The sequence below is a fragment of the Oryzias melastigma genome, linkage group LG14, assembly GCF_002922805.2.
Source record: "Oryzias melastigma strain HK-1 linkage group LG14, ASM292280v2, whole genome shotgun sequence".
Classification (NCBI taxonomy): domain Eukaryota; kingdom Metazoa; phylum Chordata; class Actinopteri; order Beloniformes; family Adrianichthyidae; genus Oryzias; species Oryzias melastigma.
This window is the reverse complement of record NC_050525.1, coordinates 6,867,477-6,887,673: the sequence shown is the minus strand read 5'-3', so window position 1 is coordinate 6,887,673 and position 20,197 is coordinate 6,867,477. Positions and strand designations below refer to the sequence as shown.

The following is a 20,197-nucleotide window of genomic DNA, read 5'->3' as shown; positions in this document are numbered from 1 at the left end:
TGAAGCGGACAATTTTTCCCTGGAAAATGTAACTTTATTCTAAAGTATGCTTAAATCAGTACACAAATATTTGGGTTATTCCGAGCAGGAACGACCAAAAGTTTATTTTGTATTTCATGGTACTATTCTAGTTAAATTACAAAATTACAGCACAACAACATTGTATATAGTGATGATTAAGAATTTTCCTAGAGCATGTATCACAATAAAAAGGGTAGGAATAAGAGAATGTGACTTTTTTTCATAATTAACACTTTTTAGGTGATTTTCAAAATATATATATATAAAAAAACAGCGCAACTTTTGTTGCAACTTTTCACAAAAGCCTCCATAACATCAATATTTTTAGACCACAACAATCATAATAATCTGCTGTGAAATCCTGGAGGGTCTGAATATCATCCATAGGAATTTGGGGAAGCAGCTGCAGCAGCTGACTTCTGTAGGCAGAACTGACATTTGTACTATGATTTGTGAACAATCTAAGAGGAGGAAACTAATACATCCAGGTAGGACATGTATTAAATACATTTTGTGCAAATTTCAGTTACAATTGGTTTGGTTACCCGTTATTATTTATGTAAAATTGCTTTAAACCGTGTTCAGCTGTCAGCTTTGCCATTCTAAACAATTCAAGCCGGAAGCCACTCACACGTCTGGCGATGTGTGATGTCACGTGAAAAGGGTCTATTATATTGTAAATTACTAATTGCATTTTCATTTGAATGATGGCATCAAAACCCATGACCATTTAAAATGCAACAGATTTTTTTTTATTCAACATTTTATTCTCAAAAACTTTGGCTTGAATTGAAATTTTTAGAATTGAATTCAACATTGCAAAATGTACTTTTAAATTGCATGACCAAATTGTAAATTGAATTGTCAACTGAGAATTGCTTTTTAATTTCAATTATGGGTGAAAAAAACTTCCATACATACATGACAATACATAAGCTTAAGAAATCTGTGATTTTTTGATAATTAATTGATAAATCAATCAATTTTGTTATAGACAAAATCATTTATTAACTTCTCCACTCACGTTTCTTGACATCAGGAAGGACTGAAGAGCCTGCGACTTTGTTTTCCCACAGCTCTGTGCCCAAAGTACTGTGGGCCTGCGTGGGGGCCAGGGGAAGGCTTTTTGAGGCTACTTCAACAGTGCCAGACGGGATGGATGACATGGGAGCCGTGGTTCCTTCCAGGGCTTGAGGAGACAAAGTGGGCTGGGAGGGGGCAGAGTGAGAATGTAGCTGGGAAGTTGGGGGAGCAATTACAGGAGGCTGAGACTGTGAAGCCTGTGACAGCAGTTGGTGTTGCTGATGTTGCTGTTGTGATGACTGTTTTTTGGCAAATCTTGGAGGCAGTTTTCCTCCACTTCCTCTGCTCTTTTCACCAGGGCCTTTTTTACTCCAGTTCTGTAAGATCAACAGGTGACTATAGCTGTCCATTTTGTTTTTAATTTACAGGATAAACAATGGCAATTCGTACCTGAGTAATCTGCTCTTCTTTTTTTCGTTTCTCCTCATCCTGCAGGCGTTTCTGTTGCTTGCGGGACACAACCTCTGTGAAGCCATCGTCATTGGTGCTGGACTGGGGGTCATCTGTAGTAACTTCTGGGTGATCATCGATAATCACAACACCTACAATAATCAGATATTTGTTTCTGGCTGTGTAAGAGTGACCAGCAGTAGCATAACACAGTCAAATGCCAATATAGGAAAAGTTTTGACTAACTGGCATAGTTGTTGAGGTCAAACTGGGAAAGCGCATTCTCCTTGGGTTTCTTGGTGGCCAGTTTGCTCTCGTCTTTGCAACGGGCAGGCTGGTCTTTAGCAAGTTTCTGGGCTGTTCCTCCAGCTGCCGGTGCATCAGTGCTCTGCTGGGCTGTAGGGCTGTTTAAAGAGAAACAACAAAAATCCACTTAAAAAATAAACTTTTAACTTCACTGATCTAAAGTTTCAAGGTATGTATTCCTTCGTAACAAAGATGACTGATGTTTTTGGGAAAACATTTGTGAAGATGCTGCATAAAGAAAATGTAGATTCAAATATACCAACTGGGCAGTAAAAGAGGTTGTGCTGTTACAAAATGAAGTCCAAAAGTTAAGAGAATCTGGCAGAAGTTTAGGAGTTTCTCTCAAGTCCATCTCTTGAGTATTCGTCCTGGCAGTGTGGTTTTTCCACATCAAGTGTCTGAGAACAAATTGTTGGCATGCCCAAAGAACTTACACTGGTATTTATATGTTTATGTTTTTTTACTACAACTCTCAATGAAGGAAAAAACAAATATATCACAATTGTGATTATGTGAGAAGACAGAAGAGGAGATCTGACATTGAGTTTTTTGAGTTGAGCTTCTTTTGGTGATGAATTTAAACAGAGACCAACAATAGACAAAAACATGAAGGTTTTAAACTCACCCCTTTCTACCAGCTGTAGCTCCTCCTCTCCTTTCTCCTTTACCTCCAGCGTAACTACGACCTGGTTTCGCTCCACTGTTGCCTCTTCGATTCTGCCTTTCTGTAGGTCTCTGGCTTGAGAAACTTCTCTTGGCTGTTTGGGATCCTTCACGTTTTTGAGTTACACCTCCATCTGTGAGGTTTTTATTGGGAGTCATGGTGACTAGGGGAGATGCAAGTACTGGAGTGGAGGCTGTAGTTACTTCATTGGTAGTTTCTGGAGCTCCTTTCTTTTCTTCTCGCTCTCTCCTTTCATTGAAATCACTACTCTCAGAAGCAGTTTCCCATTCCTCATTTGCTTGGTCAGAGGAATTCTGGTTTGACAAGTCGGGGGACTTGGTACCTACTGCCCCAGTGGCAGGACAGCTGGTCTCGGGTAGGGATGCTTCTAAAGGAGAAGGGTGGTCAGGTACAGCTGTGACTAAGTCGGTAGGAACAAGTGGGGGAGCTCCTGCAGCTCGAGACATGGTTGGGGAAACAGGAATTAGGGTTAAACTTGGCTCACCTACAGCAGGTACAGAAGAGGTAGATGGACTTTTTGTTGCCTCACAAGTAGCCATCACCGCTGCCTCACGCTCTTTCAAACGTCTAAAGCGAGGAGGCTTATCCTGTCTAGGGGGCCTGGCTGGTCTGGCTCTACGGGGCCTTTCTCTACTACCCTGAGAAACACCTTCTAATTTCTTGCCATCTGTTTTAGGCGGCCGTCTGTCAGTGTTATTGTCATGTTTTGTTAAAGAATCGGCATCCTCAGGCTTGAATGTTTCCATTGGTTTAGAGGGCCACTGGAAAGAGCAATCTCTTGGTCGTCTGAGAGGGGCTGACCGAGGGGCTCCCCTTTCCCTTGTTCCACCTCGTCTATTGTATAATCCACCTCTTCCTCTGCGAGAAGGTTCTCCTTTTGGAAGAAATCCTGGTTTGGACCTGCTTTCGTCTTCACCTCTAACCCCAAACTTTTCTCCCATGTGGGGCATTCCAAAGCCAGGTTTGTGACAGACAGAACGACCATCAATGGGAAGGTCTCTCCTCAATAGACAACTAGGTTTGGTGCTAGGCTCACGGTCAGAGGGTCCAGTGTCACTGGCAGACTCCCGTCCTCCCTCACTTTCAGAGTCCGTATCAGAACCACGGCGCCTTCTTCGTTTTGGTATGACTTCAAAATCTGAGCTTTCACTACGGGTTTCACTTTCCTCCCTGTTGCGAAAGGCAGCAGCACCTCCAGCAGAAGGGAGATCTGAGCGTAATCTGGCCTCCCGGTAGGAGAACTCTGCTCGACTTCGCCCCCGGCTCCCTCTGCCTCGACCGCTATAAGATCCTCGATAGCTCCGTCCTCTGGAATAATATTCTCCTCTGCCACGCCCTTTGAAACTGGAGTCAGTAGGCCACTCTCTCTCCCTTTCCTTTTCCATGTCCTTCTCCCTATTTCTGTCCCGATCCCTCTCTCTTTCCTCTCGCTTGCAAACCCGTGAAGACAGAGAGGACTCTTTCCGAGAAGCCAAATTTGGTTCTGGATGCTTGTCAGCACTAGGGAGTTTGTCCACTTTCTCCTCTTGGGAGGAAGATGTAGGCACTCCAGAGGAGAGCTGAGAGTCTCTGCCTCTTGGATTGGAAGTTTGAATTTCTTCTATCTCTTTAGATTCTTTCTTGCTTTCCCCATGAGACTTTGAGCCTTCTGACACAGCAGCAGAAGCAGCAGTAGTAACTTTGGATGACTGGTCTTTTTTCAACCGATCTCCTCGTTCCCCTCTTTCAATACGTTTCTCTCTTTCTTCTCTTTGCTCCCTCTCCTCCTTCATATCTCTAAGGACAGGTTTTTTTATTGGCCCTGACCTACGAATTGGCCTCTCCCCTCCTAGTCCTTCTCTGCGTCCAATCCCCGATCTTCCAACCCAACGAAGCTCTGCTTTTTGCTTACTAGGAGTTGGCAGGTGCAGCTTTTCTTGTTTGTGTAATCCATCAATAGGAGATGTAGCACTGTTGCTGGTCAAAGTTGACTGAGCACAGAATTCACTCTGGCGTTTATCACTCAGTTCTCCAGCATCCTGTAGCTCAAATGATTTTGCTGCTATAGGTAACCCATCAAACCTGGATTCAGCTATCTTAAGGGAATGGCTAGAGCCCTGTGAGATACAGCTCTGGAGAGTGACTTTATCAAGCACGTCCACTTCTCCTTGTGGTAAGTCTGACCCCTCTTGATCAAAGTTTGAACAGCTTGAGACCCTTTCTAAAGCATTCTCTGGGTCTTGTGTAAATGGTTGCAAATGCTCTGAAGGGTCCTGAAAAAAGTCGTTCTTGTGAGACTCCGGAGTGTTGCAATCTCGATTATAGAGATTTGAAATACCTCTGTCCAGATCCAAACTACAGCTCACTCTAAAAAGAGAAAAACAAAATTGTATAGTCAGAACAATATTTGGAAAACAATCTCAATTAGAGCTGATAACAGTGTAATTAAATCAAAGGAAATGATGCTTTAGCAGCCTGAAGACAAAACATTCATGGTATTGTGTGAGGAAACGAGAGAAGGTAAAACATGAACTGGTGTTTCCACCTAATTAAAAGACAAAGACAGGTCTAAAAGGTTACAAAGCATCAGTTCAGAGGAAGCGACTGGATATTGCTAGAGCAGGGGTCTCCAACTAGTTGCTCGTGAGCTACCGGTAGCTGACCCTAGTAGTTCACTGCAATGCTAGAAGAACAAGTTTGATCTTTCACTTGGTGACAACTATGGTTGGGCACCAAAGTTCTGTTCCAAGTAGGAACCGGTATAATTTACGCAGTTCTACCGAAACAGGAAGAAGCTGCTGCAAACTGTGCAGTATTTTGGTGCTTAGTTTCATTGAATGTCTATTGGTCTTTGGACATGTCAATCACTTCAGTATTTTGAAGTTCTAACCAATCCTGTTGCCTTTCCTGTGATAGTGAGTGGGCTAATATAAAGACACTGACGGTGCAAGCACAAGAGCCAGCACACGCCACGCAGCGCTCGAATATTTGGTTTCATTTCACAGCAGATCAGTTTGACAGGTTGCTGCTTTGCACCAGCCAATCACAAACTCAGCTTTGGCTACATGATGTTTTCAGTGACTAGATTGGTGGGTAAAATACAAATCAAATACAAGTGTTTTGTCCTGTCGCAGCGCGGCGGTTCTCTGACTGCAAACAGACCCGGGATCAGCAGAGCTCACTTGCTCCACATGCTGGGAGAGACTGCCGCTGCAGGAAACCCGGAGCGCGGGCACCTTGCTCGGCTTTCCTGAACTGAGATATTTTACTTATTTTTGTGAAAACAATAATAAAAAATGTCCCCTATTTTCCATCATGCAGATACACCTCGCGAGTGAGATGAACCCACAATTACATGGTAGAGACAAAAAATTCTGTGACATGACCAGTGCTGTTAAAGGCCTTGTGCGGTGAAAATCAGGATTTTTCTTAAACTGCAATGAAAGATTAGTATTTATGTCACAAATGAACCCCGATATAATTATTTTGTCACCCGCGGCCCTGTGCACTCTCTTCAAGCGTTCAAAGATAGCGCGGTCGCTCAGATTTTGGGCAGCCACCGATAAGTAGGTCATAGGTCGTGTGATGTCAGTACAGGAACATACAGCTAGATCAACTAGTGTTGTGATGACTTTCTGGGCATGGAATTACTTAACATAATAGAATTTGGACTGCCGTGGATTTGGGGATTCGAACGGGATAATGGTGAATAGGAGTGTGGTATTTGGGTGCAGTAATGTGCCGAAGAAGGGGGTCTCCCTTCATGAATTTCCCGTTTCAATAAAGGAGAGGGGCGCTCCCCGGTCAGGGGGAGGCTTTGAGCCCTTCCCGGCCCTCCGGAGGAGGAACGCGGGGGGTGTACGGGCACCTGGAGGGCGCGCGCCGGACGGCCAGGGTGAGGCCGCCGCGCCGCGCTGAGGGGGGTTTGTGGTTCCGAGGCCCCGGGCATGGGGGGCGCCGTGGGTTCGCCGGACAGTTGTCTGGCGCCGGCAGCCGAGCCCGCACGAAGGGTTTTTACTCCCTCCCTCCTTTCCTCTGGAAAGAGGACCCGCGCGGGGGTTGGTTGCGCGGGCGAGGGAGGCCAAGAGGGTGGTGGGGGAGCGGGCCAACCCGTCGCCGCAGCAGACCCTCGTCCGGGCGGGGGGGCTCTGTCCGCCTCGGTCCTGGAGGAGGACGACAAAGAACGCTCCGTGGCAGTGGCGGCACCTTTCATTTTCCGGTAATGATCCTTAAGCAGGTTTACTTCCTCTAAATAGTCAAGTTTGATCGTCTTCTCCTTGCCATCGCTGTATGAGCTTTCACCATCGTCATCCGAAGCCCCTGTATCCTCAGATGAGGAAACCTCCGGTTCAAACTAGTAGGGCTGTACTCCCTCCGAACCCCGTGTCGTTAAAATTCCCGTGTTTGATGAAGGGTCATCACCTTCATCCAAAGAAATATCCGCTAAATCGTGGTCTAAGTCGCTTCTCAAACCGTACGCCATTGTTGTTTACACTCTGGGATCCCTGGAGTGACGTCACGCGCAGCCCCCGCCCATCACCACCTATCGCCCAAATTTAAAGCTGTGCACGACCATAAAATGATCAATAAAATCGCGCTGGATCGTTTTAAGTGAATATTTTTATCAGATTAGTTTTCCAAGTTCTATTGACTTTCTAAATTTAAAAAAAAAAAATTGCCACTGCACAAGGCCTTTAAGGCCTTCAAAGTACAGCTCAATTTATTCATCCAGCTCTTCTTCTCTGTTGCAAAGATGCTGGAAGGCAATTCAGGGGCAGAAAAGGTCCTTAATGTTCAAAAATATTGTTATTATCTGTCCAAGCTGATAAAAGAATTTTCAAACAGATTCTGCAACTTTGAAAAACTAGACACCCTGGGGACATTTATTGTGAAGCCTTTCTGGGTGTGGCCATCAGTGAGTTGTCAGGACAGATGCTGACCTGTTCCCTGTTGACCCTGTGGAGATGGAAGTCATACATCTCCAAAATGATGTTTAGCTAAAATCCCGGCAGCATTCTGAACACTTCTGGAGTTTAGTGCAGCCAGAACATTATAAAAATCTCCACCAGGCAGCTCTGAAAATGGCAGCATTATTTGGGTCAACATACCTTTGTGAATCTACCTTTTCTGACATGAATGTCATCAAGTCAAAGTTCAGATCCAGACTGAGCATTTAAATGACTCCATCAGTGGATACACTATTGCTTACAGCACTCTGGTTGAATCTATACAGTGCCAGGCTTCTCACTGACAGAATCATATGTAAAAGTTAAGAAAGTTTTGAACATAAAATGTTTTTTGTTCCAACTTTACTGTTTTTAATTGTTAAGTGTAAAATTTTAAGTGTGCATGAAAGTTTTCAAACATGAGTAGCTCCCCGGCTTTTTCATTATGTAAACGTAGCTAAGTGAGCATAAAAGGTTGGAGACCCCTGTGCGAGAGCATGAGGGATCACAACTTGGTGGTGGAAGGTCTCAGGGCTGTAACTACAACAACTTTGTTCCATTCTCTAAATATTTTCTATTAAATATTAGCAGTTGCTGCAAACATGACACTATCTGAAGAAATATATAAACTGCTCACAAAAATTAAAGGAACACTTTTTTTATTGGGCCTGGCATGAATTGAATTAAACCTGTCTGATAATTTTCTGGTTGGTTAATCAGCTGAGGGCCTCGTTAATCAATTTCAGCTGTATTGGTGTTCATGGAATTAACAACAGGTGCACTTCAGTGGCAACAATTAGAAAACCCTCAAAACAGGACTGGTGTTACATGTGGAGGTCATTTCAAGTTTCTCCCTCTTGATCTTTTTTGGCTGGTTTTCCACTCGTGCTGATTTTGGCTTGATAATTATCTCTACTGGCAGTATGAGGAGATTCCTTAACCCTACAGAAGTTGAACAGGTTGTCCAACTTCTCCAGGATGGCACATCCACACGTGCTGCAGCAAGAAGGTTTAATGTGTCTCCCAGCACAATCTCCAGAACATGGAGGAGATTTCAGGAGACTGGTGGTTATTCTGGGAGAGCTGGACAGGGCCGTAGAAGGTCCTCAACCCCTCAGCAGGACCGATACCTGCTCCTTTGTGCAAGGCGGAACAGGCTGAGCACTGCTCGTGCCCTACAGAATGACCTCCAGAGGGCCACTGGTGTGAATGTCTCTACCCAAACAATCAGGAACAGACTTCATGAAGGTGGCCTGAGGGCCCCACGTCCTGTAGTGGGCCCTGTGCTCACTGCCCAGCACCGTGGAGCTCCACTGGCATTTGCTCAAGAACACCAGAATTGGCAAGTCCACCACTGGTGCCCTGTACTTTTCACAGACGAGAGCAGGTTCACCCTGAGCACCTGTGATAGACGTGAAAGAGTCTGGAGAAGACAAGGAGAACGTTGTGCTGCCTGCAACAAGGTTCAACATGACAGGTTTGGTGGTGGGTCAGTGATGGTCTGGGGAGGCATATCCATGGAGGGACCCACAGACCTCTACTGCCTTGGAAATGGTGCTCTGACTGCCATAAGGTATCCAGATGAAATCTTTGAACCCATTGTCAGACCCTACACTGGTGCAGTAGGTCCTGGTTTCCTTCTAATGCCCGGCACGTGGCAAGAGTAGGCAGGCAGTACCTGGAGGATGAAGGAATTGAAACAATTGAATGGCCTTCACCATCCCCTGACTTAAACCCAATAGAAGATCTCTGGGACGTATCTAATGTGTTTCTTTAAAGGGCTCCTTTAATTTCTGTGAGCAGTATATTAAACTTATAACTTTTCAACCAAAAATTTACCTTGAAAGGAATACAGCATCTCCCAAAAGTGAGTACACCCCTCACTTTTGTTGCCAGGGGTTTGGCTATTGATGCGTCTATGATGATTTATTTTGCAGAAAAACTTTCCACTGCTATTCAAAATTGGCATTGACTACTTTTCATTGCGTCAAAAATTGATTTCACCTGTGTTGTCCCGTGAAAAAGATATAAATATGATAAATATGCACCACGAAAATGGTGGCACCATAAGACCGACACTCCCCAAAGTGGAAGTTATTAAGCCCTGTATATCCAATTCAAGTATGTCGTTGGAAATACAAAGTAAAAGTAAAGGTAGGGGAATTGAATATGAACAGAAGAAAAAGTAGAAACTTGGGAGAAAAGTAGTACCAGACACCATCGTACACTCGAACAACGCAGCTAAGCTAGCCGAGCAGGCAGGCAGAACGACAGAGATAACAGAGGAGCTAGCAAAGCCGTCATTGCGACGAACTTTCGAGATTTCAGACTTGGAAACCGTCCTTCGAGAGATACAGGAGTTTTGGTGCGAGAATTCTGACACCTTAAAAGGCATTTGAGAGGACATCAGAAAGACAAACTACAGAATTGATAAGGCTGAGAAATGAATCGCGAACTCTGAGGACCGCATATTAAGTATGAAGAAGACCACCATGGAGTTGGCAGCTCTGCAGAAACAGCTTGAGGACTGAATAATAGGCCAAGAAAGATGGGAAAACATCAGGATTCATGGTGTGAGGGAAGGAGTAGAGGATGGTGCGGAGTCAATGTGCACCCCATTAGAGAAAAGCAAGAATTAGCGCCATCATTCAAACTCAGCATTGAAAGAGCGCACTGTGCATTGGTCCCGCATCGCCCGAGGTTGATAGTGGTGAAACTGCTCACTTACAGGAGTAAAAAAGAACTTATTAAGAAAGCATGGCAGAAAAGTGGCTTTGAATTTGAAGTGAGAAAAGTGTTTTTGTATCATGATATGCACCGAGGAGACAGAAGGAGTGCGCAAAGAGAACCATGCACCTATAACACAGTAGAAGAAGCGAAAAAAGACATGAAAACCAGAGGTTTCCAGGTGGAAGTGGTGAAACCAGCTGAGGACCGATGGAGAGGAGACTACGATCATCATGGCAGATCTTCAGCAAGATGCCTACAGGAAACAAGGCTGGGTTACAAGCAGAAGCAGCAAGCTTTTAAGAAAACTTGAGATGGGTTCTAGATTGGCAAATCAATGAGCTATTAGGTCAGTGAATCACTAAAACAATAAACATGTAGACATGCATGGTGACTAACGCCTTGTTCACACTGGACACGGAAACGCCACGAAGCGGCACGGAGTCCGCTTCCATTTGGCGCCCTTGTTAACCTATGGTGTTGTTCACACAAGGCGCTAAGCGGCGCTAAGCGGATGACCTGCACCATGCAGCGGATCGTTTCGGCGTCTGGTCTATTTTGTGTGAGAGCCACGAGCGATCCGCGTCAATTCTGGCAGGAAGTTGCATCAAGACACATGGAAAAATCTGGTTTATTTTCAAAATAGTACCAATTTTTCACAATAAAACACAGTGATTGAGAAATGTGATCATGTTTTTTGTGCCTAAACAGACTGTAGAGATGAAAATAGACATAATTGCAACACACACGTGCGCACGCACCCACACACAAAACAGATAGACATGCACACACAGATCAAAGTAGTGGGCTGACTCAGGAGCGGGGCGTGGGGCTGGGCTTTGGGTTTAAATAACTAGAGAGGCAGAGAACAGCAGAATATTTTTAGTTTATTAATTTACCCAGGCACACACACGTGCGAGTGCGCACACACACACAAAATAGACAAACCTGCACACACGCGCGCGCATACAGATCAACATAGTGGGCAGACTCCGGAGCGGGGGCTGGAATTTGGGTGTAGAACAACAACAGAAAGGCAGAGAGCAGTTCCTCTTAGCAGAAACACGGGATAATATCTTTAGGTTATTAACTTATTACCCATGATGACAAAAACAAAAAAAAGCTCTAGCAGAAGCGCCTGTCAACCGTCGCAGAAAAATCCACATTTGGTGTGAACTTCCGAGCGGAGTGGACGCAACGCGCATTCCGCTCCACACAGCTTCCGCGTCCAATGTGAACAAGGCATAAAGCTGATTTTCTTTGGTAGTTAAAGTACTGATTTAAAAGGGTTATTTCCTCTTTTTGAGTTTAAAAAGGGAGGGGGTCTTCAATTAAAATGGACACATAACATTCCAACACTAGCAGAGAGTGACCTCTACTTGTACCGACCAGAGGTCACCCCTCAGAGCCTGTTTAGAGCTCAGTTAAGGTCAAGATATGGACCTCAACATTGGATCCTTGTTTTTCTTTTTATTTAGATTTTCACAATGTAAGTTCATACAATGTAAATGGATTGCATAGTCCAATCAAAAGAAGCAAAATATCAACCAAGATGAGGAAAGAAAAAGTATATGCGTTTAACAAAAAAAGAATACGAAAAACTTAAAAAAAAAGTTACAACCAAGTCTTTTCTGCATCTTCTAAATTCTGGATATAGGAGAGGGGTAGCCATATTGGGCCTTCAAGGGAGGTAGAAAAGCGCTATATAAATATAAAATAAACGCCATTTCTCATATTGATTTCACAAGGAATTTCCTTTGGGAAATCATCAGTTATTAGGGGCAAATAATGGAGCTTCATCTTTGTGAGAGGAAAGTCAGAAGGGGAATTGGTGACCCTTTTTAATATCTGTACACCTCCTGGATCTGATTGGTCAGTTTACAGGCAGCTGTTTGACTTGATGACATCAGAAGTGAAGAGGATTCTGATTGGGGGAGGAGATCTGAATCAAAGATTAAATCAATGGTTGGATTCCACAAGGGGGAGGGTACTAAATAGAGCAGTTAGTAAAAAAATAAAAGATGGCCGAGTTGGGCATTTTTTATGTTTCGAGAGATTTCAACCCAAAAAAAAAGAGAATAAACAATTCTGAAATAATGGTGTGATAATGTACTGAATGATAAAGTTTTAATTTATAAAAGGTAATGGTGTAGGTTGTATGGAGTAATCAGGGATTTCAAGGTGGAAATTTCCATCCACCACTATTACGTGTACTAATAAAACACCTGTTTGAAAAACTCAATAAAAAAGGAATATATATAAAAAAGAAAAATATATAATAAAATAAGTATATAAGTAAGGGTTGCCGTCAAGCTGAAGAAGGAGTCCTATCAGGCCTGGCTGGCTTGTGGGACTCCAGAGGCAGCTGACAAGCAGCGAGCAGCGGCCCGGGCTGTGTTAGAGGCAAAAACTCGTCTCTAACACCCTTTATTGCTTACGCAAAGCATACCTGTCTCACGCAATAATTACCGTCCCTGGTGGCTTAATAATGTACTACTTTATGATGAACACTTGACTAAATTTATCTCTTCAGAAATATATTTTTTCATGAAAAATAACCAAACCCCAGGAATGTCCCTTTCAACTGTGTGGGAAACATTGAAAGCATACCTTAGGGGACAAATTATGTCATACAGAGAAACAGCGAAAACATTACAGTTTGAAACTAGACAAATTAACAAATTAAATCCTTAAATTGGACCCGGCACTCACAGTTACTCCATCTGATGACATGTTCAAATTAAGATTAAATTTTCAAAAAGAATTTAATCTGCTTTAAACCAGACATGTTGAAAATGTCATTAATAAGACACAAAGTAAAATATGTGAACATGGCGAGGAAAACTTTTAGACCAACAACTTTATCAAAAAACTGTTAGCAGGTCTAATATCGAAATAAATGATCACTTGGGTCCTGAGCAAAGAGATAATCTAAAAATTAACTCTTGCTTTCATAAATACTATTCAACATTATATAGAACAGAGTCTTACAGTGATAAAACTGTAATTGATGCATTTTCTAGGAATATAAACATAGAAGAGGCTTTGCTTTCGATAACAGCGGATGACCAAACTTGTTTCGTAAAAGGTTGTCAATAATTTTATAATCTCAGGCGTCTATTTAATATTTTTTATAGTCCCACTCTGCCAGATGTTCCAGAAATATTATCGTCTTTAGCTGCTGGATTAAAGTTTTATATTTTTCGCCTCTAGCAGCTGTCCGTACCAACAATAATCTCCCTCCTTCCTTTCCCCTTCAAAGTGGCACACGACAAGGCTGTCTTTCTTTCCGCTGACAATTGACAACAACCGACGGCATAATAATTCCTTTTTTTTTTTTCCCTTTCTCTCCCCGAAGCGCTTGCTGCTTTCCTCATGCGAACGATCATGCACTCTTTCCCCAGCCCTCTCCTGCACCGCGTCAAGCTAAGACGCACAGCTCAAACAGTCATCTCACAACACTCGCAATCTTCTTGCAAAGAATGATACATTATTTACATACAGTATTTCCCTTTTTTTGCGGGGCTGAGGACCAGAGAGACGCAAAATCCACGAATACGGACACACACCCAACCCCCCAAATTTGTCTCACCCAACCCCCGTGTCCCAAGAATTACCGATCCATACTAATCAAAACACTTCTGGTCGTGCTTTGCAAAACATTTATTGAAGAACATTGGAGCACTGATCAACATAGATTTTTTTTCTTTTAAATCCAAAACAATAGACTGTTCTACATCGTAGAGGCTGGATTCAATCATAATAAACATCTGATCCGGATTATAATTATGTTCCGCAGTCATCTTTTTTATTTTCCCTCCGTTTCTGAGTCAGCTGATGCAGCTTCTCTTTCTGATCCACAGCTACGTCATCGATCTACACCCCGTATGGGCTTTGGTGGTCCGACACTCAATCGAAACGCTTACTTGAAATGCCAGGACCATTCCAAACCGGGCAAGAGGGGACTGCTCTGGTCCTGACCGCTCAGTGGAAACGAGGCATTATTTGCCATTAAACTAAATCAATATAATAGGAATAGAAAGATATGATACTGTGAATAAAGTATCCCTGTACGCAGACGATATACTTTTATTCCTATTCAACCTTTAAAAAGCTTACCAGTTTATTTAAAACCCTTCTGCTATCTTGGGGTCCAGATGACTCCAACCACATTTTGATGTGTGATTCCTTCCATGACAAATGTGGACAAAGGTGGACAGGGTTTTATGTCTGCCATAAAACTCAAACATCAATGATAAAAAAAAGTTCAGCGCACTGTCTTGTGGGGTCCAGATGACCCCACTTTTAATGTAAACAAGCTAAGGAGAGCAGAAGGGTTACATCTTCTAGAAAAAATTGGTAAGATATCAGGATATCAGTTAATCTTCACAAACAAGAAAATATGCAATTAAATTTAGAAGCTAAAAAAATTAATTTTGATCTATTTCCATTTAATGTTAGTTCAGAAAAATGTTAAAACTTATGAATTTGGATTACATACTCTTTTAATTACATTTCAACTACTCCCCATTATTACCTCAGCTCAAAAAGCAAGCAAGCAAGTTTTATTTATATAGCACCTTTCACAGACAAAAGTCACAAGGTGCTTCACAAGTTAAAAGCATAAAAACAAATACTTCAAAGATAATAAAACATAAAAGACAAAGCTTTCCCGGTTAAAAACATAAAAGACAAAAGCTTCACAATTTAAGAAACATAAAAGACAGGAGCAAGTACCACATAAAGATCTAGAATGTTGGTGTCTGTTTCCCCTTTCACTGGGGGGCAGAATTAACACAATCAAAAAGAATGTGCTCCCAAAATGTTTACATACATTTCATTAGATCCCTTTACATTTATCAAAATCTTTTTTTACAAATGTAGATAAATTAATATCAGCTTTTTTGTGGAATAAACAAAAACCTAGAATAAGAAAAAATATTTTGCAGCAACACTTTCAACAAGGTGTACTATCACTTCCTAATATACGATATTACTATTGGGCTGCTAACATTAGAATCATGCTATATTGGAAAGAACCACAATTTAATACAATTCCAAAATGGTTATGTAGGGAAAAAGCTTCTTGTCCTCAAACCTCCACCTGCACATAAAAGCCTAACTTTTTTTTTTTTTTAATCGTCTGGGCGCCTAATAAACCAGTACGCCTTTTGTCTAGACCAAGTTCCAAAATCAGTAAAAAATGTTCTTGTGCAACTTTGGGAAGTCTCTGCTGGATTGACTGTCCAACCATTTCTTGCTGAAACAGAAGCGGAGAGCGCACAGATGATCACACTGCACGCATCTTGAGGGGAAACAGGTGGGACTATGTACTTACACACCAGCCGCGTGCAGTGCGTTCAAGAACACACTTTACGAAGGTTTATAAAGGTGCGCTCAGCAGGTGGTATTCACACCGGAGCAGCACGGTCGTGCACGTAGCGGCAGGGAGGAGAATCTTCTTTTATTGTATTATTACTGATCATTAGTACTCCTCCACCACCTGCAATAGAGAGAACCTCGGCGCTAAAAGTCAAAGGGGTTGAAAAATCCCCAAATTTTGCACCATGTTATTTGTTTTCACAATAACGAGCAGCCGGTGTGTGAGCTGCACAGTCAAAGATTCTGACAAGTTGTGCTCTTGGAAAACAATGTGGATGGCGCTAAGTTGACCACATCTCAAGTTACCCACATTACTGCAACAAATGCATAAAGATTAGCCAGCATTTCAGAGCGCAAGCTTTACCCGGCCTGCACCATTACACATGCACATTCTTGAAAACGTGCGGATGATTTGTCTGACAGTGTTCATTTGTTCAGTCATGAGATGATCATGTTCCTACGTCATGTGCTGAAATTGACAGTTTTCCCTCAGGTGAAACTACAATGAAGTCCGTCAGTGTTAATTTTGACTTTTGGAATACTCTGGCCCGATCAGACTCTTTCGGATCCAAATTTCTTTCCAATCAAGACAGGTGGGTTCTACCGATGGTTGATCCGTTCAAGCTGCATGTAAATACACGTTCCGTTCGTGTGTCATTACTGCGCTGGATTTTACCTCATGCATAGAGGGTATGGCAGTCTTTGGAGCACCAACAGAACCGATCCGCTGCTCTCCGCAAGCGAACTCTTTTCTTTGAGTAGAAAAGCCGGATCCACAGCTTTCATGTGTGAGCACACGCGGGGGTGCGCGGGGTGCTTTGTCACGGTGTGAGCTTCGGACCGCAGTCCGTCCGGCTGATCTGCGTGAGAGACCCGCCGAATTCAGGAGAACCACGTCTCCCGGGAGAACTGTCTCTCCGAGCGGCTTCAGGACGGTATGAGCCGGCGGATGCAGCTTTTGAATGCAAAAATGCTGCTCTGCGCACCAAACAGTCCTAAGAAACCGTGTAAAAATCTCATAAATTCATATTTCCAATCACATCCAAACAGAATAAAGACTGATCTTATTCCCACATATTTACATGCAGGCAATATGCAAATTGCTGCACAGATTTAGAAAATTATGAGTGAACAGGCTCTTAAAAATATTAATAATAATGAAATCACATTCAGAGTACCATCTCGCTCTATACATGATCTTTGTTTGTTTACAACGGAACTCAGTATTTCTTCTTCTATGACTATTTCCAGTATTTCAGACAGTTCTGCACATGCCACCATGATTTATTCTGATCAACCTTGTGGTGCATGGAAATGTTTGCTACAATTGGATGAAGTTTTTATGGGTCCATGTGCACAGTTCTATTCTAATCTGATCTATGATCTGATCGAGGACATTTTGCGCATGCAAACGCAGCTACTGTTGAATTAACGCATGCATCAATCAAGCACGAGGATATGCTTACGCACACGGAAGTAGACGGTCTCTCTCCTGCGATTAATTTTTTTGCTAGCGGGGAGGATTAAACATACACAGAGAAGCACAAGTGGGTGTCTGAATTATCCATGAGGAAAGTTTGGTACATGCATGCAGATGTCTTATTTCTGCATGTAGTTTAAAATGACACCATACAAGCTATGTTCCGCTCCTGAAAGTCTGCACTTCCGCGCAATCCAGCCAAACTTTACGCACATGTTTTTCCCATGTGTTTGGTGACTGCGTGCGAATGCAGCCCTGCTAAATAGTGTTCACATAAATAGTGATCATACTGCATGAGGTCCACTTCAGACCTTAAAATAAAGGTTCCTGGTGCCACTGGAGGAAAAGCAAAACAGAACAGTCCCATGAACAGTCTTTGTTCATGGGAGCGATGGATGACAGATGGCGCACAATTTACTGGAATGCAGCCCTGGGCAAGTTACACCTCCATGTGTGAAGGGATTGTTGACACCTGAAGATCTGCCCTAACTGTTGTCCAAGGTTTGGCCAAAACCACCTGCATCATTGGTGAACAACTGCCTGGCACTGAATGAACAATAAAAGGGCTGGCATGTTTGATGAACAGCTGTTTAATTCAAAGACTGAAGATGTTTTGTGGGAGGAGATTGATTAAAAAATAATAAGGGTGGTTAAATAGTGGAACGAAGCTTAACTAAACTTACGGTTTTGGTTCTGTTACCTTTTTTTCAAGTCAAGTCAAGTAGGCTTTTATTTGTCAAATATGCTGAGTACAGGGCATACAAAGCACAGATTAAATTTCTTTCTCTCCTCCCTTTGTGCAAACAGCAACAGTAATTACAGTAATAAAAATAATAAAAATAAGAATAAAAAAAGAAAAATGTAAACATAACAGTATAATGTACAAAATTTACAGTATAGTAGTGCAAAGGCTATGAGGATAAATTATGTTTAAAGTGGCAGTGTTCTTCAGATGCATGCATGAATGCTCTCCTTTGTGTTTAGCTTGTAGCAGCAGGGGGTGGGGGCAGAGAGGGGAGTGCTGGGAGGGAGTTGAGCTTCCTGATGGCCTGGTGGAGGAAACTGTCTCTGGGCCTGCTGGTCCTGGCCCGTAGACTTTGCAGTCTCCTCCCTGATGGCAGCAGGCTGAAGTGGCTCTGGGAGGGGTGGGATGGGTCACCCGCAATCCTGATGGCTTTGCGGGTGAGGCGGGAGTCATAGATGTCTGATAATCCAGTGAGAGGGACACCAATGATCTTCTCAGCTGTTCTCACAATGCGCTGCAGAGTCTTCTTGCAGGATGTTGTGCAGGCTCCGTACCACACAGTGATACAGCTGGTCAGGATGCTCTCAATGGCTCCACTGTAGAAGGTCTGCATGATGGGAGGAGGAGCTCTGGCCCTCTTCAGTTTGCGGAGGAAGTACAGGCGTTGCTGGGCTTTCTTGGCTAGTGCTGCAGTGTTGTGGTTCCATGGCAGGTCTTCGGAGATGTGCACCCCCAGGAACTTGGTGCAGCTCACCCTTTCCACTGCAGCTCCATCGATGGTCAGTGGGCCGTGCTGGGTGTGAGCTCTCCTAAAGTCCACAACCATCTCCTTTGTTTTCTCCACATTCAGGTGGAGATTGTTCTCCCTGCACCACGAAGCCAGCCTGCACACTTCACTCCTGTAGGGGGTCTCATCGTTGTTGTTGATGAGACCCACCACTGTTGTGTCATCCGCAAATTTGATGAAGAGGTTGGAGCTTGATGATGGAGCGCAGTCTTAAGTCAGGAGAGTGAAGAGGAGGGGCTCCGCACACATCCTTGGGGAACCCCCGTGTTTATCGTGATGGTTCTGGATGTGTTGTTGCCGACTCGAACTGGTTGTGGTCTCCCTGTCAGAAAGTCCAGCAGCCAGTTGCACAGGGAGGTGCTGAGTCCCAGGTGGTCCAGCTTGTGGATGAGCTGCTGGGGGATGATGGTGTTGATTGCTGAGCTGAAGTCGATGAACAGCATTCTGACATGCGAGTCCTTGGTTTCCAGGTGGGTGAGGGCTGAGTGGAGAGCTGTGGAGATGGCGTCATCAGTTGAGCGGTTGGACCGATAGGCAAATTGGTAGGGGTCCAGAGTGGCGGGGAGGGTAGACTTGATGTGCTGCATGACTAGCCGCTCAAAGCACTTCATGAGAATGGGGGTGAGAGCGATTGGGCGGTAGTCGTTGTGGCAGGAGGGGGATGACTTTTTTGGTACTGGGATGATGGTGGTGGCTTTGAAGCACGAGGGGACCACAGCCTGGCTCAGGGAGGGGTTGAAGATGTCCGTGAGGACATCTGTGAGCTCATCAGCACAGTCCCTCGGGACACAGCCAGGAATGTTGTCAGGTCCTGGGGCTTTCTGTGCCTTCACTCCTCTTAGTGCACGCCTAACGCTGTCGGGTGAAAGCATCAGCACCAGGTCGTCAGGAGGAGGAGGAGTTTTCTGTGCTGGTGTGTGGTTGTCTGCCACAAAGCGAGCATAAAAGGCGTTCAGTTGGTCCAGCAGGGGGGTGGAGTTATCGCAGGACTGTGGGGTGGGTTTGTAGTCTGTGAGGGTCTGAATCCCCCGCCACAGGTTCCTGGTGTCTTTACTGTCCCTGAAGTGGTCAGCTGTCCTCCTGGAGTGCTCTCTTTTGGCCAGCCTGATGCCACGTGACAGGTTGGCTCTGGCTGTTCTCAGAGCAGCTTCGTCTCCAACTCTGAAGGCAGCGTTCCGTTTCCTCCAGAGTCTGTGGACTTCTCCTGTCAGCCATGGCTTTTGGTTGGCTCGGGTGGTGACTGTTTTTGTGACAGTGACATCTTCCATGCATTTCCTCATGTAGGATGTGACAGTCTCTGAGTACTCCTGGAGGTCAGTGATGTTGTTGTGGGTGGCTGCTTGTTTGAATATGCCCCAGTCAGTGGTGGCGAAGCAGTCCTGTAGAGCCTCAGAAGATCCCTCAGGCCACACCCGGACCACTTTTGTAGCTGGTTTGATGACTTTCACCTTTGGCCTGTATGCTGGCATTAGCATTACAGTGGTGTGGTCTGAGGCACCCAGGTGGGGGAGGGGAGTGGCTTTGTAGGCTCCATTGTGTGTGGTGTAGACATTGTCCAGGATGTTGGTATGTGGTATGTTTTTGTAAGGCTTATAATACAGTGTGCCTTGTGTATGGGTTTAGTCATAGACTGTATATAAGAATAACTGGACAGAGCAAGCCCCCC

General features: G+C 44.0%; 1 protein-coding gene across 2 annotated transcripts in view; it reads right to left on the bottom strand.

Moving 5' to 3' along the window:
* Positions 1-20,197, bottom strand: part of prrc2c (proline-rich coiled-coil 2C) — a 46,093-nt gene that overhangs the window by 18,090 nt on the left and 7,806 nt on the right. For both annotated transcript variants that reach the window (XM_024261655.2, XM_024261656.2), the window contains exons 5-8: positions 2,426-4,831; positions 1,741-1,898; positions 1,495-1,646; positions 1,046-1,421 (exon numbers count right to left, since the gene is read on the bottom strand). In XM_024261655.2, the coding sequence (XP_024117423.1) occupies positions 1,046-1,421; positions 1,495-1,646; positions 1,741-1,898; positions 2,426-4,831 (3,092 nt within the window). The remainder of the gene's footprint in view (positions 1-1,045; positions 1,422-1,494; positions 1,647-1,740; positions 1,899-2,425; positions 4,832-20,197) is intronic.